Consider the following 18,673-nt stretch of genomic DNA (forward strand, 5'->3'; position numbering starts at 1 on the left):
ACGAAGGGAGGCGGTACCGTGCGGCATGGGAAGGTCCTTGAGCGGTTTCAGGCGCTCAGCGTAGGGTTTGATGAATCCATTGACTGTGCTGTATCCCAGGAGGTTCACAGACTCCGTATCGAAGGTGCACTCATCCTTGTTGAAGGACAGCTTGTACCGCTTGACCACTATGAGGAAGCGCTCTAGGTTCTCGTCATGTTTAGCCTTTACCATGCCACACACGTTGACATTGTCCATATGCGCGAACGTGTCCTGGAGGTCGATCGTTTTTAATGATGGCGTCGATCGTCCTTTGGAAGGTAGTGAACCCATTGGTGACCCCAAATTTGATCCTGCGGAACTGATAAAGCTCGCCGCCAGCCTGAAATGCTGTGTACGATTTCTCCTCGTCCTAGGCATCTGATGACACGCGCTGCGGAGGTCCAGAGCGCTGTGCACTTTATAGCGAGCTACCTTTCCCACCTGGGCGTGTATGTTAGGGAGAGGAAAAGGCATCTCATATGGTGAAACGATTCACCATCTGAGAGAAATCAATCACCATGTATTTCTTATGATTCTCATTGGCTGTGGCAACTACCTGAGCCGTCCATGGGGAATTGCTCGGCTCAATGACCGCCTCTGCCAAGATTCTGTCAGTCTCGGTCTGGATGAACTGAGCGTCAGATTTGGCATACCGTCTGGATTTCACAGCGAAAGGTCTGCAGTCTGGAGACAGGTTCCCAAACAAGGTTGGTGGAGCTACCTTCATAGCAGCCAGATCACATACTATGAGACATGACCTAGGTCCCCCGGATAGGATCTCTACTCTAGCATGCTGTGCGAGGACGTCGTGACCCAGGATCACATCAGCGCACGCGCCACGAAGAGCTGCCAGTCGCGCGTCAGTGTACCAATGCTCATAGAGCGCGATATCCGCGACACAGTATCCCTGGACTGCAGAATATAGTGACGTAGAACCCATCGAAGCCTGCCAGTCAGATGAAAACATCTGCCAGCCGAGGGAAGCGACGACGTCAACGACGCGAAAACCACCTGTGTCTACTAAGGCGGTGGCGGGATGTTTATTCACCTCAGCACACACTACAGCCTTTTGGAGAGGCCACCTGGCGAGGTAGCCGAAGTAGCAGCCAGCACGGGAGCAGCAGCTGTGGTGCTCCTGCCTGAGCCACGGTTTGAAGATCTGCACACTTTCGAGAAATGGCCAAGTTTCCCACGCGCGTTACATTTAGTATCCTTCGCGGGATATTTCGCTCCAGGGTGCCTCAGGTATCCACAGAAGTAACATCTGGTTGCAATAGCTGGGGCAGCGGGTGTAGCCGCTGCGGAAGGCAGTTCGGACGGCAGACCATCTGCCGGATAATCCACAACAGCGCCAGGAGTCGGCACGGCAGCAGCGTTAACTGGCAGAGACGGACGAGCGTAAGAGTCTGCGTGTTTTTATGCAGCTCCCAGTGATCGCGCCCGCTCAAACGCTGCCCGCGGCTCAACACTCTTGTTCTCCAGTGGGCGTTGGCGAATAGAAGATGACATGAGACCACTTATGAGCGCATCACGTATATGATGGTCTCGATTCTGCTCAGCAGTAACAGCTTGAAAGTCACGGTCCTTGCTCAAGAGTTTGAGACTGGACAGGGACTGGTCAAAAGTCTCTCCTGGTTCCTGCTTCGGAGTAGCACGAAAGTGCCTCGCGAATATACCACTCTTTGGTTTGATGTACAGCGACTGAAGAGTCGCAAGTGCATCTTCATGTGGGACAGCCACCAATGTGTTCACTAACCACAGGAGATATATAATTGATGAACGTATTCGCTTTGTTCGGCTGAACGACTTCAGCTTCCCTCAGGGAGCTTGTCAATGTCCTATACCAGTGGCGCCATTGCTGAGCAGCGGTGCTCAAAGTGGGATCCGCATCAAATCGTTCTGGCTCCAAAAACTTCTCCATGCTGTGTCTTGAATGATTATTATGCAGATTTACTATATAAGCTAAATAAATTGTGGTAGAAGCATGAAAATGCCTTTCCTATCCAAAGCTTTAGTCAGCTCAATTGAGACTTACTTGACAGAAGGCATCTTAAAGCAAATGCAAGCGATGAATGCCAGCAACCATATCACAAATTCACCACAACCTGCAGACATCACGATTTGGGTGTTGTTCGCCTTGATCCACAAAGTAGATATCTTTAATTCTTTCTTGTAGGCATTTGTTGTTTTTTTCATTGCAGCTACCTTATTTGTTAGGTCATTGTGCAAGTATTGACAGATTTTCACGAAATAACACTTGGATCGAGACAAAAAAAAAACTGTAAGCTGTAAAATGTGGCGGCTTTCATGCGTATTGATGCTGGCATTATGGTGTAGCGGTTTCATAAGGTTGGGCCGTTGCCTTCTACGAGAGTCACACCTTTAAAAAACGCACAAGCATCACGAACATTCCAGCCGTTCAGGCCATCACATCCTGTCACTGAGTATCCCGCACGACACAAATGGCTGCCCGGAATACTGGTGGCTACACCGAAAGGTTTCGATGACATGTACGATATAAGCAGAACAAGAAATTCCCCGGCTGATATCAGTGTCCACCACAATGACTAGAAAACTCTTTTGTCGCATAGAGCTAAGCGACGTTGCTGAAAAAGCTTGCCAAGCTGCTCAAAATCTAACCGTAAAAGCATCAAGGTCCCAGGACGACGACATTCTTTTCGTTGTCTGCTCCAAAAAGGTTGGCAGTGCTTTAGTTTTACTTATCGACGTGTAACTTTTGCCGACGGTCACTTTTGTGGGTACATTAAAGACATTTGTGGCGCGTATCTTCCACAGGTATATCGTTTCATGGAAGTTGCCGGCTGGTGCTGTTTGACGCCCGAGGTCTCACGGTCGTTGCATATTTCGTGGTTTCGGAGCCTCTCCACCTGACCGTTTCTGTTCTTATTCTTAGGACCTCGGCTGCTTCATAATCATGGTACTATTAGCGGCTGCCGTCACAACCCGGTCCGGGAAAGCCATCCTTTCCCGACAGTTTATTGAAATGCAGAAGGCAAGGATTGAGGGACTTCTTGCTGCTTTTCCGAAGCTGATGTCGGCGGGAAAACAGCATACTTTTGTCGAAACAGACTCCGTCAGGTATGGTGTTGATGAACGATCCCTGGGCCCATGGGCTAAAGTTCAAAAAAGTGTGATATGCTGTACATGTCAGGTGTGCTAGTGACACCACTGCAGTTTTGATCAATAAATGTTGACTGTAAATCTGAATGTAGAGAGTTTGGGCTAATATTGTGGAACGTTCTGTTATGGTGTCTGTTTTGAGTACTCAAGCCACCTTTGTCATCCAAAAATGTGTATAAAAATGTGATGCAAGGTGGCTTGGCCAGGGTGGTGCATGTTGGACTGGGAGGCTGTAAAACCCAGTGAACTGGTGTTGTGCAGGTGTCTTGGGATCAGTTGAGATCAGTTGAAAAGATCAATTAAGATCAGTAGTAAAGATCAGTTGGGATCAGTAGCAAAGATCCATTGAGATCAGTTGAGATCAGTAGCAGTTGTCAACTGAGATCAGTTGAGGTCAGTTGTAAGCTTCCTATCATGATCATCCCAGCATTTTTATGAAGGTCATGCCACAACATGTTTTTTTGTGTCATTTCTATTCCCATCAGTGGGAATTATTCACTATCATGCTCATGTTATATATCCTGATGTATCTTGTGGACCGCAGGATACATCAGGAGCTTACTCACACAATCTTGGAAGCCAACTGATATTATTGACACATATGTCAACAGTGTGAGTTTGTCCAAGCATATAACTGGCTACATTTAGGATTGTAAATGCACATAATGACTTGATAAGGACATTGTTAAGTCCTAAGTATGTCATAAATTCTTGCATACCAATTTGTCAAAGTGGCATATGTTTTTGCATGGAGAAGGCTTTATCAGGATGACATTGTCATTAAAACTGTGTGATGACCACTGCTGCCTATGCTCCAGATATGTGTATCAACCCCTGGACCAGCTGTATGTGCTGCTCATCACCACCAAAGCATCTAACATTTTGGAGGACCTCGACACACTTCGCCTCTTCACCCGTGTCGTGCCAGAGTACTGCAATGCCATGACGGAGGCAGATGTCTTTGACAATGCGTTCAACCTCATCTTCGCTTTCGACGAGATCGTGGCACTCGGTTACAAGGAGTCGGTGAACCTTTCAGCAGGTATGAGTCTGATGATTGCTGTGCACTGCAGGGTTTTGGTCACACATCAGTGTTCTCATTCCCTGTGATCCAGGCAGGTGGGTATGACCTCCCTCACATGCCGACATCGCACCGCATTCCGGCCGCCGGACGGTCGCCAGGATCAATTTTTTTTTGTGTGTGTGGGGGTAACTAGCGTAATTTGCGTTATAAGCTGAGTCACAAGTTAGGTGACATGGTTGGCCTTACCTTTTACCTCTCGGACCACGAAGGTTGAGACACGACCCGACGCGCGGGCGCCGCAGCTGGCGCCCATTGCCGCTAGTGCTGTCGCCACCACTCCGCCGCGTGACCGGGGGACGATCGGTCCGGCCAGTGGCCACTCGAGACACGGCCACTCACGCGCCGAAATGGGGTAGAATGAGTCGAAATTTGCGGTTATTCTTGTCGAAAATTGCGGTTATTTCTCGCGCTCCGTCTCGCCGGATATAAGGCTGGCAAAACTGAACAAGGTGGACGAGTCTGTGTGTTTCTAAGCAGGCCCGCATCGCCCTAGCAGATATCGGAGCGCATGAGTGGATGCCCGGGTCGCTAGTGGTCCGTGTGTGATATAAGTACCTAAGGTTAGTTCGCAAGCTGGTTATCATGGCCATCGAATGGAGCTTCGGTGGCGGCGCGCTTAAAAGCATTGTTCACAGTTAGCCTGGCTCCGGATTGGCTGAGCCACGGACTTAACAGTGCCTTGCACATCAGTCCATCAATAAGGTGTAAGTATCTTGCTGTCGTCTGACTGGTCTGGCGGATGGTTGACCTAGAAGCTCATTACCACGTGTAGCGAGCTAGAACCTGGACGCCAACACGACCGAAGGCACCATTAACATCCGCGAAGGACAGATCTTGAACGAAGATGGACTGGGTCACGGGACGCGCCCTCTCGACAGGTGCGCACGTTTGTGGAAATGGACTCGCACGAGGAGAAGGTGTACCAGGCAGTGCGGCAGACGCAGGAGCGGGAGGCCAAGCAGAAGATGAGGGAGAAGGCCAAGGAGCTGCAGCGCCAGAAGTACGAGGCCCAGAAGCGCGGCGTCAGCTCGATGCCGTATGGCGGCATGGGCGGCGGCAGCGGTGGTGGAGGTGGAGGAGGAGGCAGCATCAACGTTATGCCACAGGTGATGCCTGTTGCAAGCTCTGGAGCAAAACTAGTGCATCATGGTGGAAATTGCACTGTCAGGTTTTGCGCACACTGTCTGTTTTTGATGAGGAAGAATGAAAATGGTCTAGTTTTGCTGTGTGCTTTTGACTAATCCACAGGTTTATGCACCTACTATGATCTGTAAGAAACCAAATGTGATGTGTGTTGGATGATGCGATGATGATGCCCATATGTTGCTCAAAGTAAATTTAAATTGGATCCTATGGATTTTACATTGGTAAAAGTTAGCCTGGCTCAGACATCATGAAGATTGTGTTGACTGCCAGCACTGCCCCCCCCCCCCCCTTCACCCCCTCCCATCCATAACTTATATGACACTACAGACTAAAATAGTGAAAAAAATAAAAAATGTGCCTCAGTTTAACTCCATAACATCCTGTGAGTGTCCCCATCCCCCAGCAGCCGCTGAGCCTCGCGTCTGCTCCAGGTCGGCGACACGGCCAGCACGTACGCCGAGCCGCGGCGGCCGGCGGCGGCGCCTCGGCCGGCCGGCCCCAGCCGCGCGCTCAAGCTGGGCAAGAAGAGCCGGGACGCTGACTCGTTCGTCGACCAGCTTAAGTCGGAGGGCGAGCAGGTGGCGCCCCGCGCGCCGGCCGGCGGCAGCGCGGCGCGCGCCGCGCCCGCCGTCCCCGTCAGCAGCGAGCCGGTGGCGCTGCTCGTCTCAGAGAAGCTGACGCTGGTGGCGACGCGCGACGGTGGCCTGCAGAACCTCGAGTTGCACGGCCAGATGACGCTGCGCATTACGGACGAGTCGTTGGCGCGCCTCCAGGTGCAGGTAGGGCGCCGCGACTGACTCGCGCAGTTATTGGAAGAAGACGCGTAGGCGTGGGGGGGGGGGGGGAGAGCAATGAGAACGTGGTAGTTCAACTGTCTTGGTGTTGGCAAATTGATGTGATGTGTATCAAAACAGGGATTGTCACACTGCTGTTAGGGTGGGTCCCACTAGTATTTGTCATTATCGTCGGGCTCGCCCTCTGGATGGTAGACCAGTACTGATGTGTACAGTGACGGATTGGCAACACCAACAGTCACCCCCAGTGCTCATCAGCTAAATGTTTTTGGATGCAAGCCAGGCGACCATCAGGACCTGGGGACAGCACCTGCTCGCTTCCGGTCTTACCCGCCCCCATTTCGCTCGTTTAGCCGTGCCGGCTGAGGCGACACGTGACCCCTCCAGCGACGCACGTGCACTCTGCCGCCAGCTCGTCAACAACGACAGCCGCGGCATGCAGACGCAGACGCACCCGCAGGTGGACAAGGAGGCCTTCCGCTCCCAGGCGCTGATTCGGCTCAAGAACGCGCAGAAGCCGTTCCCGGTCAACACAGACGTGGGCGTGCTCAGGTGGGCGGCGTAGTTGTGGACAGTTGGTGTGGTGCACAGTTATGGACAGCTAGTGTGACACAGTGGAAGACGCATTAGAGACACAGTCAGCCACATCACGCTTTTGGTCGCGATGTGTCGGGGAGTGGGAAGGGGAGGGGCGCTTTTGACCGGTACTGACGTCAATGGCAACAACTTACAACACCAAAAATCGCCCCTGGTTTTCATCAGCATAACTGTAGTTGAACAGCTGAGACGTCCATGTTGTATTATCCCTCAGCTCGTATATGCTGCCAGCGTGATTATGGGGCACACATCGCCGGTTATGCGCAATGTATGGCTCGTGAGGTGCTGACTGAGTTGGGTGAGATCATATGTTCTTTGCAAAATTATTTTGCGCACTGCTGTGGCATATGATGGCCATGAGATGTTTCTTCATGGACAAACTAGGTGTTTGTTGGGTAAACAGGGTTGATTGGCATATGCTACAGTCACAGGCCAGTGGCACGTGTTTTCCGGTCTGTCTGACCTGTTTTCATGCTACTGTCATCGAAAGCTGAACCTGCACATCCCCTTGGTTTGCACTGTCCGGTGTCCCGTGTGACGAATGCTACGCCAGATGAAAGATCGTGGCACATTTCCTTGTGTCTATAGTTAGGACGTTCACAACGGAAGTTGCAATGTCGCCGATAGATGGCGTTACCAGACCACGGACGAGAGCGCCATCCCGCTGAGCATCAACTGCTGGCCGTCCGAGAACGGCAGCAACGGCTGCGACGTCAACATCGAGTACTCGCTCGAGGACAAATCGATGGAGCTCAGCGACGTCGTCATATCGGTAGGGTGCCGTGCGAGGGACGTGATAACAAGTTCTGATCTGAGCAGTGGGAGTTGCGGACAGCTTCATTCCGCCGATTTCATGTCACTGTCGTTTGTCGGCGTTGGCTGGAATTTGCTGCTCAGCGAACAGTAGTATTTATTAAGTGATGCTGGTGCGTGAGGGTTTGCTGCTGGGGGTTTTGAAGTGCCTGCTGTTTGAGTTCTCGCCTACCACCGAGTGGGGAAAGGCGTGGGTTCGAACCTAGCTACGTGTCCAGCGCTTCGTCGTCCCCCTACGGCCATCAGTACCTGAGATTCATATCAATCGTTGCAACATCAGCCGTGCACTCGCGGTTCGTCAATGTTGCGTTTTGTACTCTCGCTTCATGGTCGCCACGCGCGACTTTCATCGGCTGCGGACCATCAATCAGCGCCACCCCGCGGACAGGCGTGGAAGTCTGATTTCTCGAATCGGTCGGCAGGTGCCGCTGGTGCGCGGCACGGGTGACCCGGTGGTGGCGGAGTGTGACGGCTCCTACACGCACGACACGCGGCGGCCTGCGCTTCTGTGGAACGTGCCACTCGTGGATGCTGACAACGCGGCCGGCTCCATGGAATTCAGCGCTGGTAAGCTGTCCTTGGCTGCGGCGGGCCATCTCAGGGCGTGGGATGTCAGTGGTGGGCGACATGTTTGACTCAGTCTGGAGGTCCGGGTTCGATTCCAGCCGCAAATATCTCGGATGGGCTCACGTTGCGGCCAGGTTGTGACTGCTGCGCGCTCGAATGGTGACCGGCGGCGACGAATGACGTACGAGCTGGACTGACCGGGTGAAGACATTGGTACACTGTCGTGGTGCTGGTCAGGCATGTGTGTGCCATGCTGCCAAGTTGTTGTCCAGGAACGACAGCCGTTGGGATGTGTGGGTTTTCTGTGATGTGAGCTTGCATAAGACATTATTGGGCTGACAGGCGCTGGCCATGTTCCATTTCACACGCAGCGTCCTGCACATGCGAATTGTTTGCATGAATGGACCTGCTCCTGTCACTGTATGATGTTTTTAGTATCTTTAGTAATCCACTTGACATGATTGTAAACATTGTGACAAAAACGAATGTGATCATGTGTGTGTCAGTGAGTATATTTTAGACGCGTGAGGCGTGTCAAATAATCAGCAAGCTGTTGACACCAAGCCGTGCAGGGGTTGTAAGCTTTTTCGTCTCCTCTATACGCATTTTCGAACGCACGCAAAGTCACTGGCTTCAGCATCACTGTTTAGTGTCGTTCGAGAGATAACACGTCCAAGTCAAACGTCTTCCGGAAGTATGTGATAGGATCCAATCCATTGAAATTGGTCCACGTGAACGATTTTGGCTCCTTACCAAGATTGCATGGAAAAGACGTCTATCCTGAGAGGACAGTGTTGACGAAGATCACCTTTAACTGTCTCCCTGCAAGGCACGCTCGGGCAGCTGAGTGTTAACAGATTACCCAATGCTGGCAAACTGGACAGTGCGTCGAGATCCATGGTATCCACTAGTCACGTGCTCGGCTAGCTCATTAGCTTCTTGCGATGTGTCATGGCGCTAGTTATCACTGTCACTTCGGCATATCTGCCCAACGCCAAGTCACACCTAGCGCAAGTAAAGTAAATGTTTTCCATCGAACTCGCCGAGGGCAATATCGTACACCCTTTGCAGCCTTTATAGGAACATCCTCATTCAGGTGGCTACAGACTCGGTAATGAACTTACTGTAGGTGAACATAACGACGATTAGCCTATAGACTCTGCGGGCGATAACATCCGCATTCGTCTTGCCCACTACAGGACCAGTAATGTGTATGTATTTCAGGCATTTACAGACAAATTCAGGACTGTCAGTGGGAATTGGTTCTTTCAACTTTGGCGATAACGTTCATTGACGCGTTTGAGACGGGGTTTGTGTCGAATCTGTAGCGTAAACCCGACTTGCACATTCATTATAGTGATGATATGCCTCGGGTGTAGACGCGTGGCCTGGGCGAGCCAACGCGTGGTCTGGGTGTGATAACTTCCCATAGTCCTGCCGTCCGCCTGGACGAGGAACACACACATGGAAAAGGGCGTTTGTTGTTTCTCGATACTTTGATTACTGCACCTCTCGGGAGAGTACACTACCGAGCTGTTCTCCAAACCGATGGCGGCTCCTTTCTTCACTTAAACTCGGCCCGTCCCATGGGCCTGAAAAGAGTGCCTCTTCAATCACAGATGCCACGTGCATTTTGGTTACCCGTGGACTGAGACCCAGGGTGGGTTTATGCAACAGACAAGAGCTATCCAGAGAATCGGTGGCGTCGCCACCACGTGCAAATAACCCCAATACCATCCAAACCCAAACTTGCCAGCTGATGTATTATGACATATGCTTGGCATATGTCAACGGAATAGTAGTTCCGCGGTCAAATGGTATAGTCAGGAGGGCTAATGGACCAATGAGTTTGCCTTGGGTCGGTGGGTCCCCGGTGACACAATATCTGGCGCGGTCAGCCATAGCAAAATGGTCAGCCATAGCAAAGCCCATCGGGCCGTCAGCGCTGGTGCACCTGAAACGGTGGTCTCATTACTAAATACCGATACAAAAACGTGTGATATAGCATAACATGTACGCTCGCGAATGGAAGGAGGGGAGCGGATTTTAGCGTAGGTGTGTGTGTAGGTGTGTGAATGAGGTATCTATCCAATAAATGTTTTAAAGACGCCAGCCTAAGTAGACTTGGCACGCCTTTGGGTAAGTATGTCTTATAGTCGCTGCCGACTCCTTAAATCGGAAATGAAGTACCGCCTTTGTGATCAAGCTTCTTTCATACAGGCGAATTGTTCCAAATTTGTAAATGAATCAGTCCACGTCAGAAAAGCCAGCCCTAAGCACAATCGCTGTTTTCTGACATCTGGTTGGATTTGTTGGGTAAAGTCTGCGTGCGGTTTGAGACCGTTGCATTATAAACATGAAGCGCATGCCATCTGTATGATCCCAAATTCAGCAGTTCCACGAAGGTCATTCTCGTGTGCGTCCATGAATATTAATTGAGTGCATGTCTTAGCCATACTGTTGGTATCGCGTATACTGGCATTTCTGGTTCTAAATTTCCAAAAAAACGTTTTATCTGGACCTATATCCTGGACGACAGTAGCTATTAGGTGTTTGCGTGCAGTTTGGATATGTGCTTGACTGAAAAAGAAGACCTTGGATGACTTGAGGGCGAAAGCTTGTTGGTCATGTTTTGGCCTGCTTCAGGTGTGTAAGATACGATCGTTGGCGTGCGATTGATCGCCCTGGCTCACATCACGCTCCCTTATAATCTCACACAGCCGTACTGAGACAGCCTGCCGTGCACAGAGCTCTGGCCGTGCGCCCTGAAGCTGCTCTCTGTGTCGGTGGAATGTGACAGATTGTGTGGTCGTCGTAAATGGTCAGCATTAGTGTCATGGCTTGAACCATGCTGATGCCTCATCACTGGATGACTCCTGACTGTCGGACCATTCATTTTCGAGCCTTTTGGAATGGTGAGCTGGACGTCGTCGGCTTCTCTGTGCTACAGAATTGTGCCGTGCCCCATCCGCCTCTCGCGTTCGACCTGCGACTGGGGAGTGACCTATCACGCCTGCTGGACCCGTCACCGACATCCGGCACTCGGCATTTTGTACGGTCCGTGACCGCATGCTCCATCTGACGTGCAGACGCGTGCGCTCCACCTGTGGCCGATGAGCTTCATGCGACCTCTGACCCACGTGACCCGCGACCCTCCGTGACCTGTGACCCGGTCCGTGTCCGCAGGTGGCACGCCAGGTGACTTTTTCCCCGTGACGGTGACCTTCAGCAGCCAGAGGTCAATGGCCGCCATCCAGGTCACAGGGGTCACGGCCGTCGACTCGTCTGAGCCCATCAAACACTCGGTCACCATCTCCTTCTTCCCGGAGAAGTACGAGATCGTCTGAGCGCTGCGTTGCTGGCAGCCTGTGGCGTGACGTCACGACCGTGCGTGACGTCACGACTTGGAGGTGGCGATCACACCGTGGTTCTGTACGAAACCGTCAAAGCGGTCTGGAGAGACCATCACGCCACCGTGGGTGACCCATCCGAGCTCTCTGCGGGGAGCCGGTGCGAGGACGGAGCGAGCGGACTGGGTGACGTCACGGCGTGCTGAGCCGCCGGTTGGTCGGTGGGAGGAGCGTGCCCGCGGAGGCGGTACAAGCACCTGTGGAGCGCAGGCGGGCGGTTAGGACTATTCGGGGGGGGGGGGGGGGGTGGTTGCCATCGCTTTTTGTTGGTGCACAGCTGTGGTACGTTGACGAATTCCGTGGTTTATTATTACGGTAATATATGACATGCTATCATGGACGCTTCTTCATGGCGACGACCGTGCAGGGAAAAGGAATTGAACGCAGATTGTGGATCCACATTCCTTGGAAATAAAAGATGTTCATAAATGCTTTGAATCTTCTTTAGTGTGGTGTGTTCGTCATGGTTTTTTGTTTGTTTTTTGGAAGGTCTGTGCGCCATCTTGAGACAGGGAGGTTTCCATCCTTTCGCGGTACGCGGACTGGAATGGAGACCGTTGGACGGAACATTAGCGATCTCCGGTGGTTATGATTTTCACGGCAACGCCATTGCAGGCTAGACTTCGCGCTTTAATAGGTCCGTGGTCTCTCACGCTAGATATCTGACCATGCATTTTGGCGCTTGTCAGTCGTCGTTGGACTGTGGCTTGACTTAGAAAATCGCGCGCCGTGTGCATGTGGCTACGGTGGGTCAAAATGAATAAATGACGCATCCAACCACCGATCATATTCAACAATGATACACAACTGAGTGTTAAATACGCGGGCAAGCTACCGTCAAGACGGCGAACGCGGGCACGACGGGCTGAGATGTCAAAGGCTAGGCTAAAAGTAATGTTTCATACCTGACTGTTGCGTACCATACCTGTTGCATACCATGTTTTCGAAACTTTGATCGTTGATGGCACACTTTTGGGATCCCTGTGCTCTTGCTGAACAATGCTTAGATACCATGCATGTGTACCGCCCGGGGATCACATCTTAGTTCGCTGATTTGTGGAGACAGCGTTATTGGAATCGATGCCGGCATTGGCCCAAATCGCTGGGGTCGACCAACTGCGCTGCACCGCCTAGACCGACACTAGAGTCAGTTCGTCGAGCTTTGAGTCCGAGCTGGAGTCGGTCTGCCACCACGAAACGAAGCACAGCCCGCAGTCGGCTTACCAGCTTTCGATCATCATAGACAGCGGCAAGGATGCAGCTTACCGACGACTTAACCGAGCGCAAAATGAAATACAACGGGGAACGACACCACGATAAACCTATGATCTCAAACTCGACGGCGCCACGTGCGAGGTCACGTACGTCTATGGTGTTTCCACCTCGCGGGGATTCGCGGAAACATATCGCGTTCGTTTCACCGCTGTGCTGTATCAAACACTGTTTATATACAGTCCAAACCTCGCCTGCCTACGCAAGGTGACGTCATTAGACATAAGCATGTTCTGGCGTTAAACTGTGGTCGGGCCGCTGGCGCTGTGGTGTTGGCACCACAGCTGACACCACTGGTGACACCATGGGTGCAGTGGTTACCCCGTCGGTGCCGCCAGTCCCGCAGCGGCTCCCTGCCAGGCTGGCGGATGGGGCTGCTAAATTAACTTTGGACACAAAAGAGTGCTCGTTTAGCGAAATTGTTCCCTGAGGCCTGTTTCATTCAATTCGAATGTGAGGCTGGAGAGAGGAGAGCATCTTAGAAAAATGTGCTAAGTGTGTAGAATATTGTGTATAGTGTGTAGATTAAGAAACACGGTCTCAGACAGGGTCCAGTGTCGATAACTGGGTCAGTTTCAGCTTCAGTGGCCCCCCTGTATTCGACAAACACGGTCTCAGACAGGGTCCAGTGCCGATAACTAGGGCAGTTTCAGCCTCAGTGGCCTCCCTACACTCGACAAAATTGCGCTTGCCTGACACCCTGTAGTTTTTGCTTATTACACTCTTAACCTTTACGTTGTGGGTGGTTATTCTGTTCTCTTCAGTGGCTTCTTTAGTCTCGCTGATCCTAAACGTTGACAGCAGTGCCACGAAGTTTTGGGGATTTTGATAGAACTAACATTCACGTGTTACCCCTAAATTTGAGAACAATCAGTGGGGCTGAAGCGTTTCCAGGTCGTTATTTATTGGAGGTAATGTCCTCCGCGTGAGGGTGACATGCTGAAGGTTGTGCGGCAGGGGCGGATCCAGGGGGCACGGGGCCATGCGCCCCTTGGGCTCCGAAGGGGCCCATTGGCTCTGAGGGGGCCAGCAGCCAGCCGAACAGGTGCAGTTTTTAACACAAAACGCAACAAAACTAGGTATCTCTGGACTTCCAGGCGACCAAGAACAGTTATAAGCAAAGGTAAAGGGCCTATGAAAAGTTAAAAAAATATTCCATGATTGGAAAAGTTGTGAACTGGAAATTTTAAGCCCCATTACACTGTCTAGGGGCTTCATGCTGTTTCCGGGGGACCTGTACGCCCACTTGCAGGATCAGTGCGATCGTTAAGGAGCATTCTACGTTGCCCTTCATTTCTTTGCATTTGTTCGGAGGACCCCGCGCTGTTATTGGGGCCCTTTCTGTTAACGTGCCGGGGCACTCTTGTCAATTATGGACTCCTCCACGGATTCTTTCCATTCGCCAGAAATGTTTTGTGAGCTATAGCCGGGGTTCCATATTTTAACCTGTCGGGGTATTGTCGGTTGCTTAGTGGCCTTTTACGTGGGTCTCGGTTAACATATCGACACACTTGCAATATGCTCATGGGCTCTCTACATTGGTTTAGGGCGTTTCCAATTCTCTGTTCTTGCTTAGGGCCCTACACCCTTGTCGGGGGCCCATCTGGTGGCCTGTTTGGGCATACTCAGTCGTTCGGGGACCCTCCACTCTAGGTCTTAGGTACTTCTTTTCTGAATGGGGAGCCCTATGCTCTGGTAGGGGGCATATCTGATGACCTGTTCGGGCACACTCAATCGTTCGAGGGCCCTCTACATTGGGCCTTGGACACGTGCTATTGAAATGGAGCCCTACGCACTTGTCGAGGACCCCCTCTGTTCGCCTCCTCGGCCACACTGGATTGCTCGGGGGAACCTGCACATCGGTTCTTGGTGTTTTAATTTAAGGCTCTCTGCTCCCATCGGAGTCACCTGATAACCCGCTCGGGTACACTCTATCTTTCGGGGCCCTCCGCACCGGGTCTTGGGTACTTCTTATTTGAATGGAGGGCATTACGCTCCTGCCGGGTCCCCTTCTGATAGCATGCTCGGGCCCAGTCGATGGTGGGGGAACCTCCGCATCTGCTTTTGGGCACTTCCTTTTGGAATGGAGGGCCCTCCGCTTTTCGGGGTCCTATCTGTTAACCTGCTCTGGCGCACTCGATTATTTGAGGTCCTCTGCATCATGTCTTGGGTGCTTCATTTCTGAATGGAGGGCCCTACGCACTTGTCGGGCACTCTATCTGTTCGCCGCTTCGGCCACACTGGATTGTTCGGGACACTATATACTGGGTCTTGGTGTTTGTATTTAGGGCCCTACACTCCTGTCCGGGCCACCTGATCATCTGCTCGGGTGTACTCAATCTTTCGGGTGCCTCCGCGCTGGATTTTGGTGACTTCTTGTTTCAATGGAGGGCGCTACGCTCTTGTCGGGCCCCTTCTGATAAGCTGCTCGGGCACGTTCCATCATTCTGGGGTTATTTACATGGGGTCTTTGGTGCTTTCCATTCGAATGGAGGGCCCTGCGCTCTTGTTGGGAGCCCTATTTGGTAACCTGCTTGGACCCATTCGATCATTCGGGGGCCTCTACATTGGGTTTTGAACATTTCCTACTTCAGTGGAAAGCCTCACGCTCTTGACCGGGGCCCTACTGTTAACCTACTCTGGCGCACTGGATCACTTGGGGTCCGCAAGATTGGGTCTTTAGTGTTTCCTATTTGAATGGAGGGCCCTACGCTCTTTTTGGGAACCTTTTCTGTTAATCTACTCGGGCACACTCGATCATTCGGGGGGACTTCTACATTGGGTCTTGGGTGCTTCCTTTTTTGAATGGGAGACCTCACGCTCGTGACGGGGGTCCGATATGTTAACCTGCTTGGGCGCGCACGATCGTTCGGAGCCCTACACCTTGCGTCGTGAGTATTCCTTATTTGAATTGATGGTCCTGTATGCCTGGCGGGCCCCACCTATTCAGCTGCTCGGCCGGTGGCGGACGCAGAGGAGGGGAAGGGGAGGCACGGGACCATGCCCCATGGACCATGCCGAGGGGACCTAAAGGCTCCGAAGAAGCCCATAACCGGTCGGACGGGCGCAGTTTTCTTCTTTTTTAAATTGGATGCCGTTGGACCGACAGACGACCAAGAACCATTGTAAGCGAAGGTAAAGAGTTCATAAGTAAACAAAGTTTATTTTTCGCTGATTGAGGAAGCGTTGCTTGGGAGAAATTTTGGGGCTCATTACGCTATCTAGAGGCATTGCGCTGTTGGTTGCCTGGGCCTACATGTCTATTCGCCATATCAATCTGATCGCTAAAGAGCTTTCCTCGTTGCCCTTGATCTCTTTGCATTTTCTCGCAGCGTCCAATGCGTTGTTGGGACGCTATCTGCCTCCATGCATGGACACTGTTGATCGATCAGGTTTTCCTCCACGGATTCTTCCCATTCTCCCAAAAGGCTCTTCACATTTTTTCCGAGGTCCCATATGCCAGGGTACACTCTGTTGCTCAGGGACCCTTCATATAAGTCTCGCATACTTTCCACTTGCTTGGACGGCCTTGTGCTGTTGCTAGGCTCTTCTGTTGTGTATAAGGTAAGGCACGGAGACACTTCATGCTTAGGGGCCCTCTACTTTGATCGAGGTCTCCCCCCTTTGGTCTCATTTGCGGAGGACTTTGCACTGCTATCCAGGCTCATGTTGTTAACTCTGCCCGTGCATTCTTGATCGCACAGGGGTATTTATTCATGGCCTTGGATAACTCCCCTTTGCCCGGAGGTTCCTGTGCTATGGCCACGGCCTTACGTCAGCCTGCCGGGGCACTACCGATCGTTTAGGGGCCCACCACGTTAGTCTTGGGTTCTTTTTGTTTACTCTGAGGGCCCTATTTTTGTTGACGGGAGCCACTTTGTTGACCTCCTGCGGCACCCATGATCGTTCAGGTTCTGTCCCTGTTGGCCTGGGTGCCTTCGCCTTACAGCAGCAGTCGAATATGCGCCAAAGTTATTTTTACGCGCAATTGCCGAACGTAATTTCACATGCCACCGACGTCGTATGTGTCATTCTCATTGGCTAATGAGTGTGTGACACTTCTTATATTAGCGCATCGTGTTCTTAGCATATTTTCAATGCCTGGATATGTTGCACTCCTTTATAATAGCTGAAAAACTCTGCATTAGTCATCAGCTATCAGCTGATTACATCGCCCAGCCGGCTGGCCGTAAATACATAAGCCCGGTATGATCCCATGCGTGATCTTGATGGTTGCTAGCAGCCAGCTTAAGTTTATTTTGCCTGTTGTTCTGCAACAGTCTCAAATTCACACCATTTAAAATGATCTGTAGAAAATGGGTGAGCTCTGTGTATATGCATGCGTAGCACGCCTATGCTTTATGGGTCGTGCACAGTAAGATGGATTTGCGTGTTTATGAAATAAAAAAAGAAGTAAATGCATGCATGCGTAAAAGTATGCATATATGTATACAAATATACGCATTTATGTATATATATATATATATATATATATATATATATATATATGCGTATTTCATAAGAGTTGTCTTAAAATATAATGGCCTAAATGCAATAATTTTTTTCGAGGCGGGTCCAAACTCCGGGGGCCCCGCAATGTTGCGTGCCGCCCTTGACGAAATCCTGGATCCGCCCCTGTTGTGCGGTACGTTCCTGGTGCATTTGTGATAAGCTTAAGACGGCGCATGCAGTCATCTAATTAGAAGCATTATTAACAATGGGTATGCACGCAGATTATCTGCAGAAGTACACTCAGGTACTGAGTAACGGTAGATCACTCTTCTGTTTATTATTTGTAGCTCTCTTTTGTTACGTGTAATGCGACAACGTTTCGAATCGTTCAATAATGCGTTTTGTGTCAGTCTTTCAACAGAACACAATATTCACAAAGGCCGCTTGCAAACTCTTGCTGTTCGGGTGTGGGGGGGGGGGGAGGAAATCTACGTTGCGTTGGCCCAAACGGAAACAGAGCTGCGCTGCTTGCCAAAGAGAAGAGGCATCGCTCATGCCTTCATATTGTTCACCTTCATCCGTTCCTGCGCAACATATGCAACCTAACAACTTATCTTGCGAAGTATATGACACATTTATATCGCCCAATTAGGCAGACATAGTGTACAATTCTTTCTTGAAAGCGATCATTTTCTCCCCCCCCCCCCCTCCCTTGGAACTACTCATGACAGCTTACCTCGAATTTCAGTCTCAGATATATTGTACCTTCCAGGCTGAAGAGCGTTTGTCCCATTAATATATTTGTTCGTGCTGAACATGAGCACCGTGAGCATTAAAAACTAAACTATTCCTCCCTCTGAGGCGCTCTTTTGAAATATCCTTAATTTGGGTTTCCAAATTGCTGTCATATTGAGATGCATCGAATGTCGTTTCTTCTATCAAAATCGGACGGGTGGTTGCCGACATTTTGGGAATGGAAGGAGGGGGAAGCAAAACCCGCCTCCTCGGCAGGTTAACTTTAATATCGTGTTTCGCAGGTAATAGCAGTATGCTTGATGGCTCACTAATGACCTGTCGGTTCTAAGCGATTTAGATCACGACATATTTCCCATCTGTCAGATCTATGAAACTCCCAACCTAAAGTCGTCGGAAGGCCTATTGCCCATACTTCCTGCCTCTGCAATAGCAGCCAAATGGAGAGATACAGGGGCTTGAACCAGTTTGTACCTGTATAATTGCTGCTTGCGTGACTCCTCAAAACAAACCGACTTCAAGCTCATTGTACACCATGATAATGTGCACGGGAATGTTTCTTTAGACGCCTGCCACCGGAGGCAAGCACCACCGGGGGAACGGGGGGACGCGTCTCCCTCTAC

The 18,673-nt window shown here is 51.1% G+C and overlaps 1 protein-coding gene across 1 annotated transcript; it reads left to right on the plus strand.

The window, feature by feature from the left end:
• The first annotated feature begins 2,814 nt into the window (after positions 1 to 2,814).
• deltaCOP (coatomer subunit delta) lies at positions 2,815 to 12,005 on the plus strand. The gene is made up of 8 exons (XM_037218418.1): positions 2,815 to 3,120; positions 3,981 to 4,199; positions 5,121 to 5,352; positions 5,824 to 6,171; positions 6,599 to 6,738; positions 7,411 to 7,555; positions 8,019 to 8,163; positions 11,350 to 12,005. Exons 1-8 carry the CDS (start codon positions 2,957 to 2,959, stop codon positions 11,508 to 11,510), a joined length of 1,554 nt encoding a protein of 517 aa, XP_037074313.1. The 5' UTR covers positions 2,815 to 2,956; the 3' UTR covers positions 11,511 to 12,005.
• The last annotated feature ends 6,668 nt before the right edge of the window (positions 12,006 to 18,673 follow it).

This window comes from Pollicipes pollicipes, unplaced genomic scaffold, assembly GCF_011947565.3.
Source record: "Pollicipes pollicipes isolate AB1234 unplaced genomic scaffold, Ppol_2.1 Scaffold_4219;HRSCAF=4965_pilon_pilon_pilon, whole genome shotgun sequence".
NCBI classification, from domain to species: domain Eukaryota; kingdom Metazoa; phylum Arthropoda; class Thecostraca; order Pollicipedomorpha; family Pollicipedidae; genus Pollicipes; species Pollicipes pollicipes.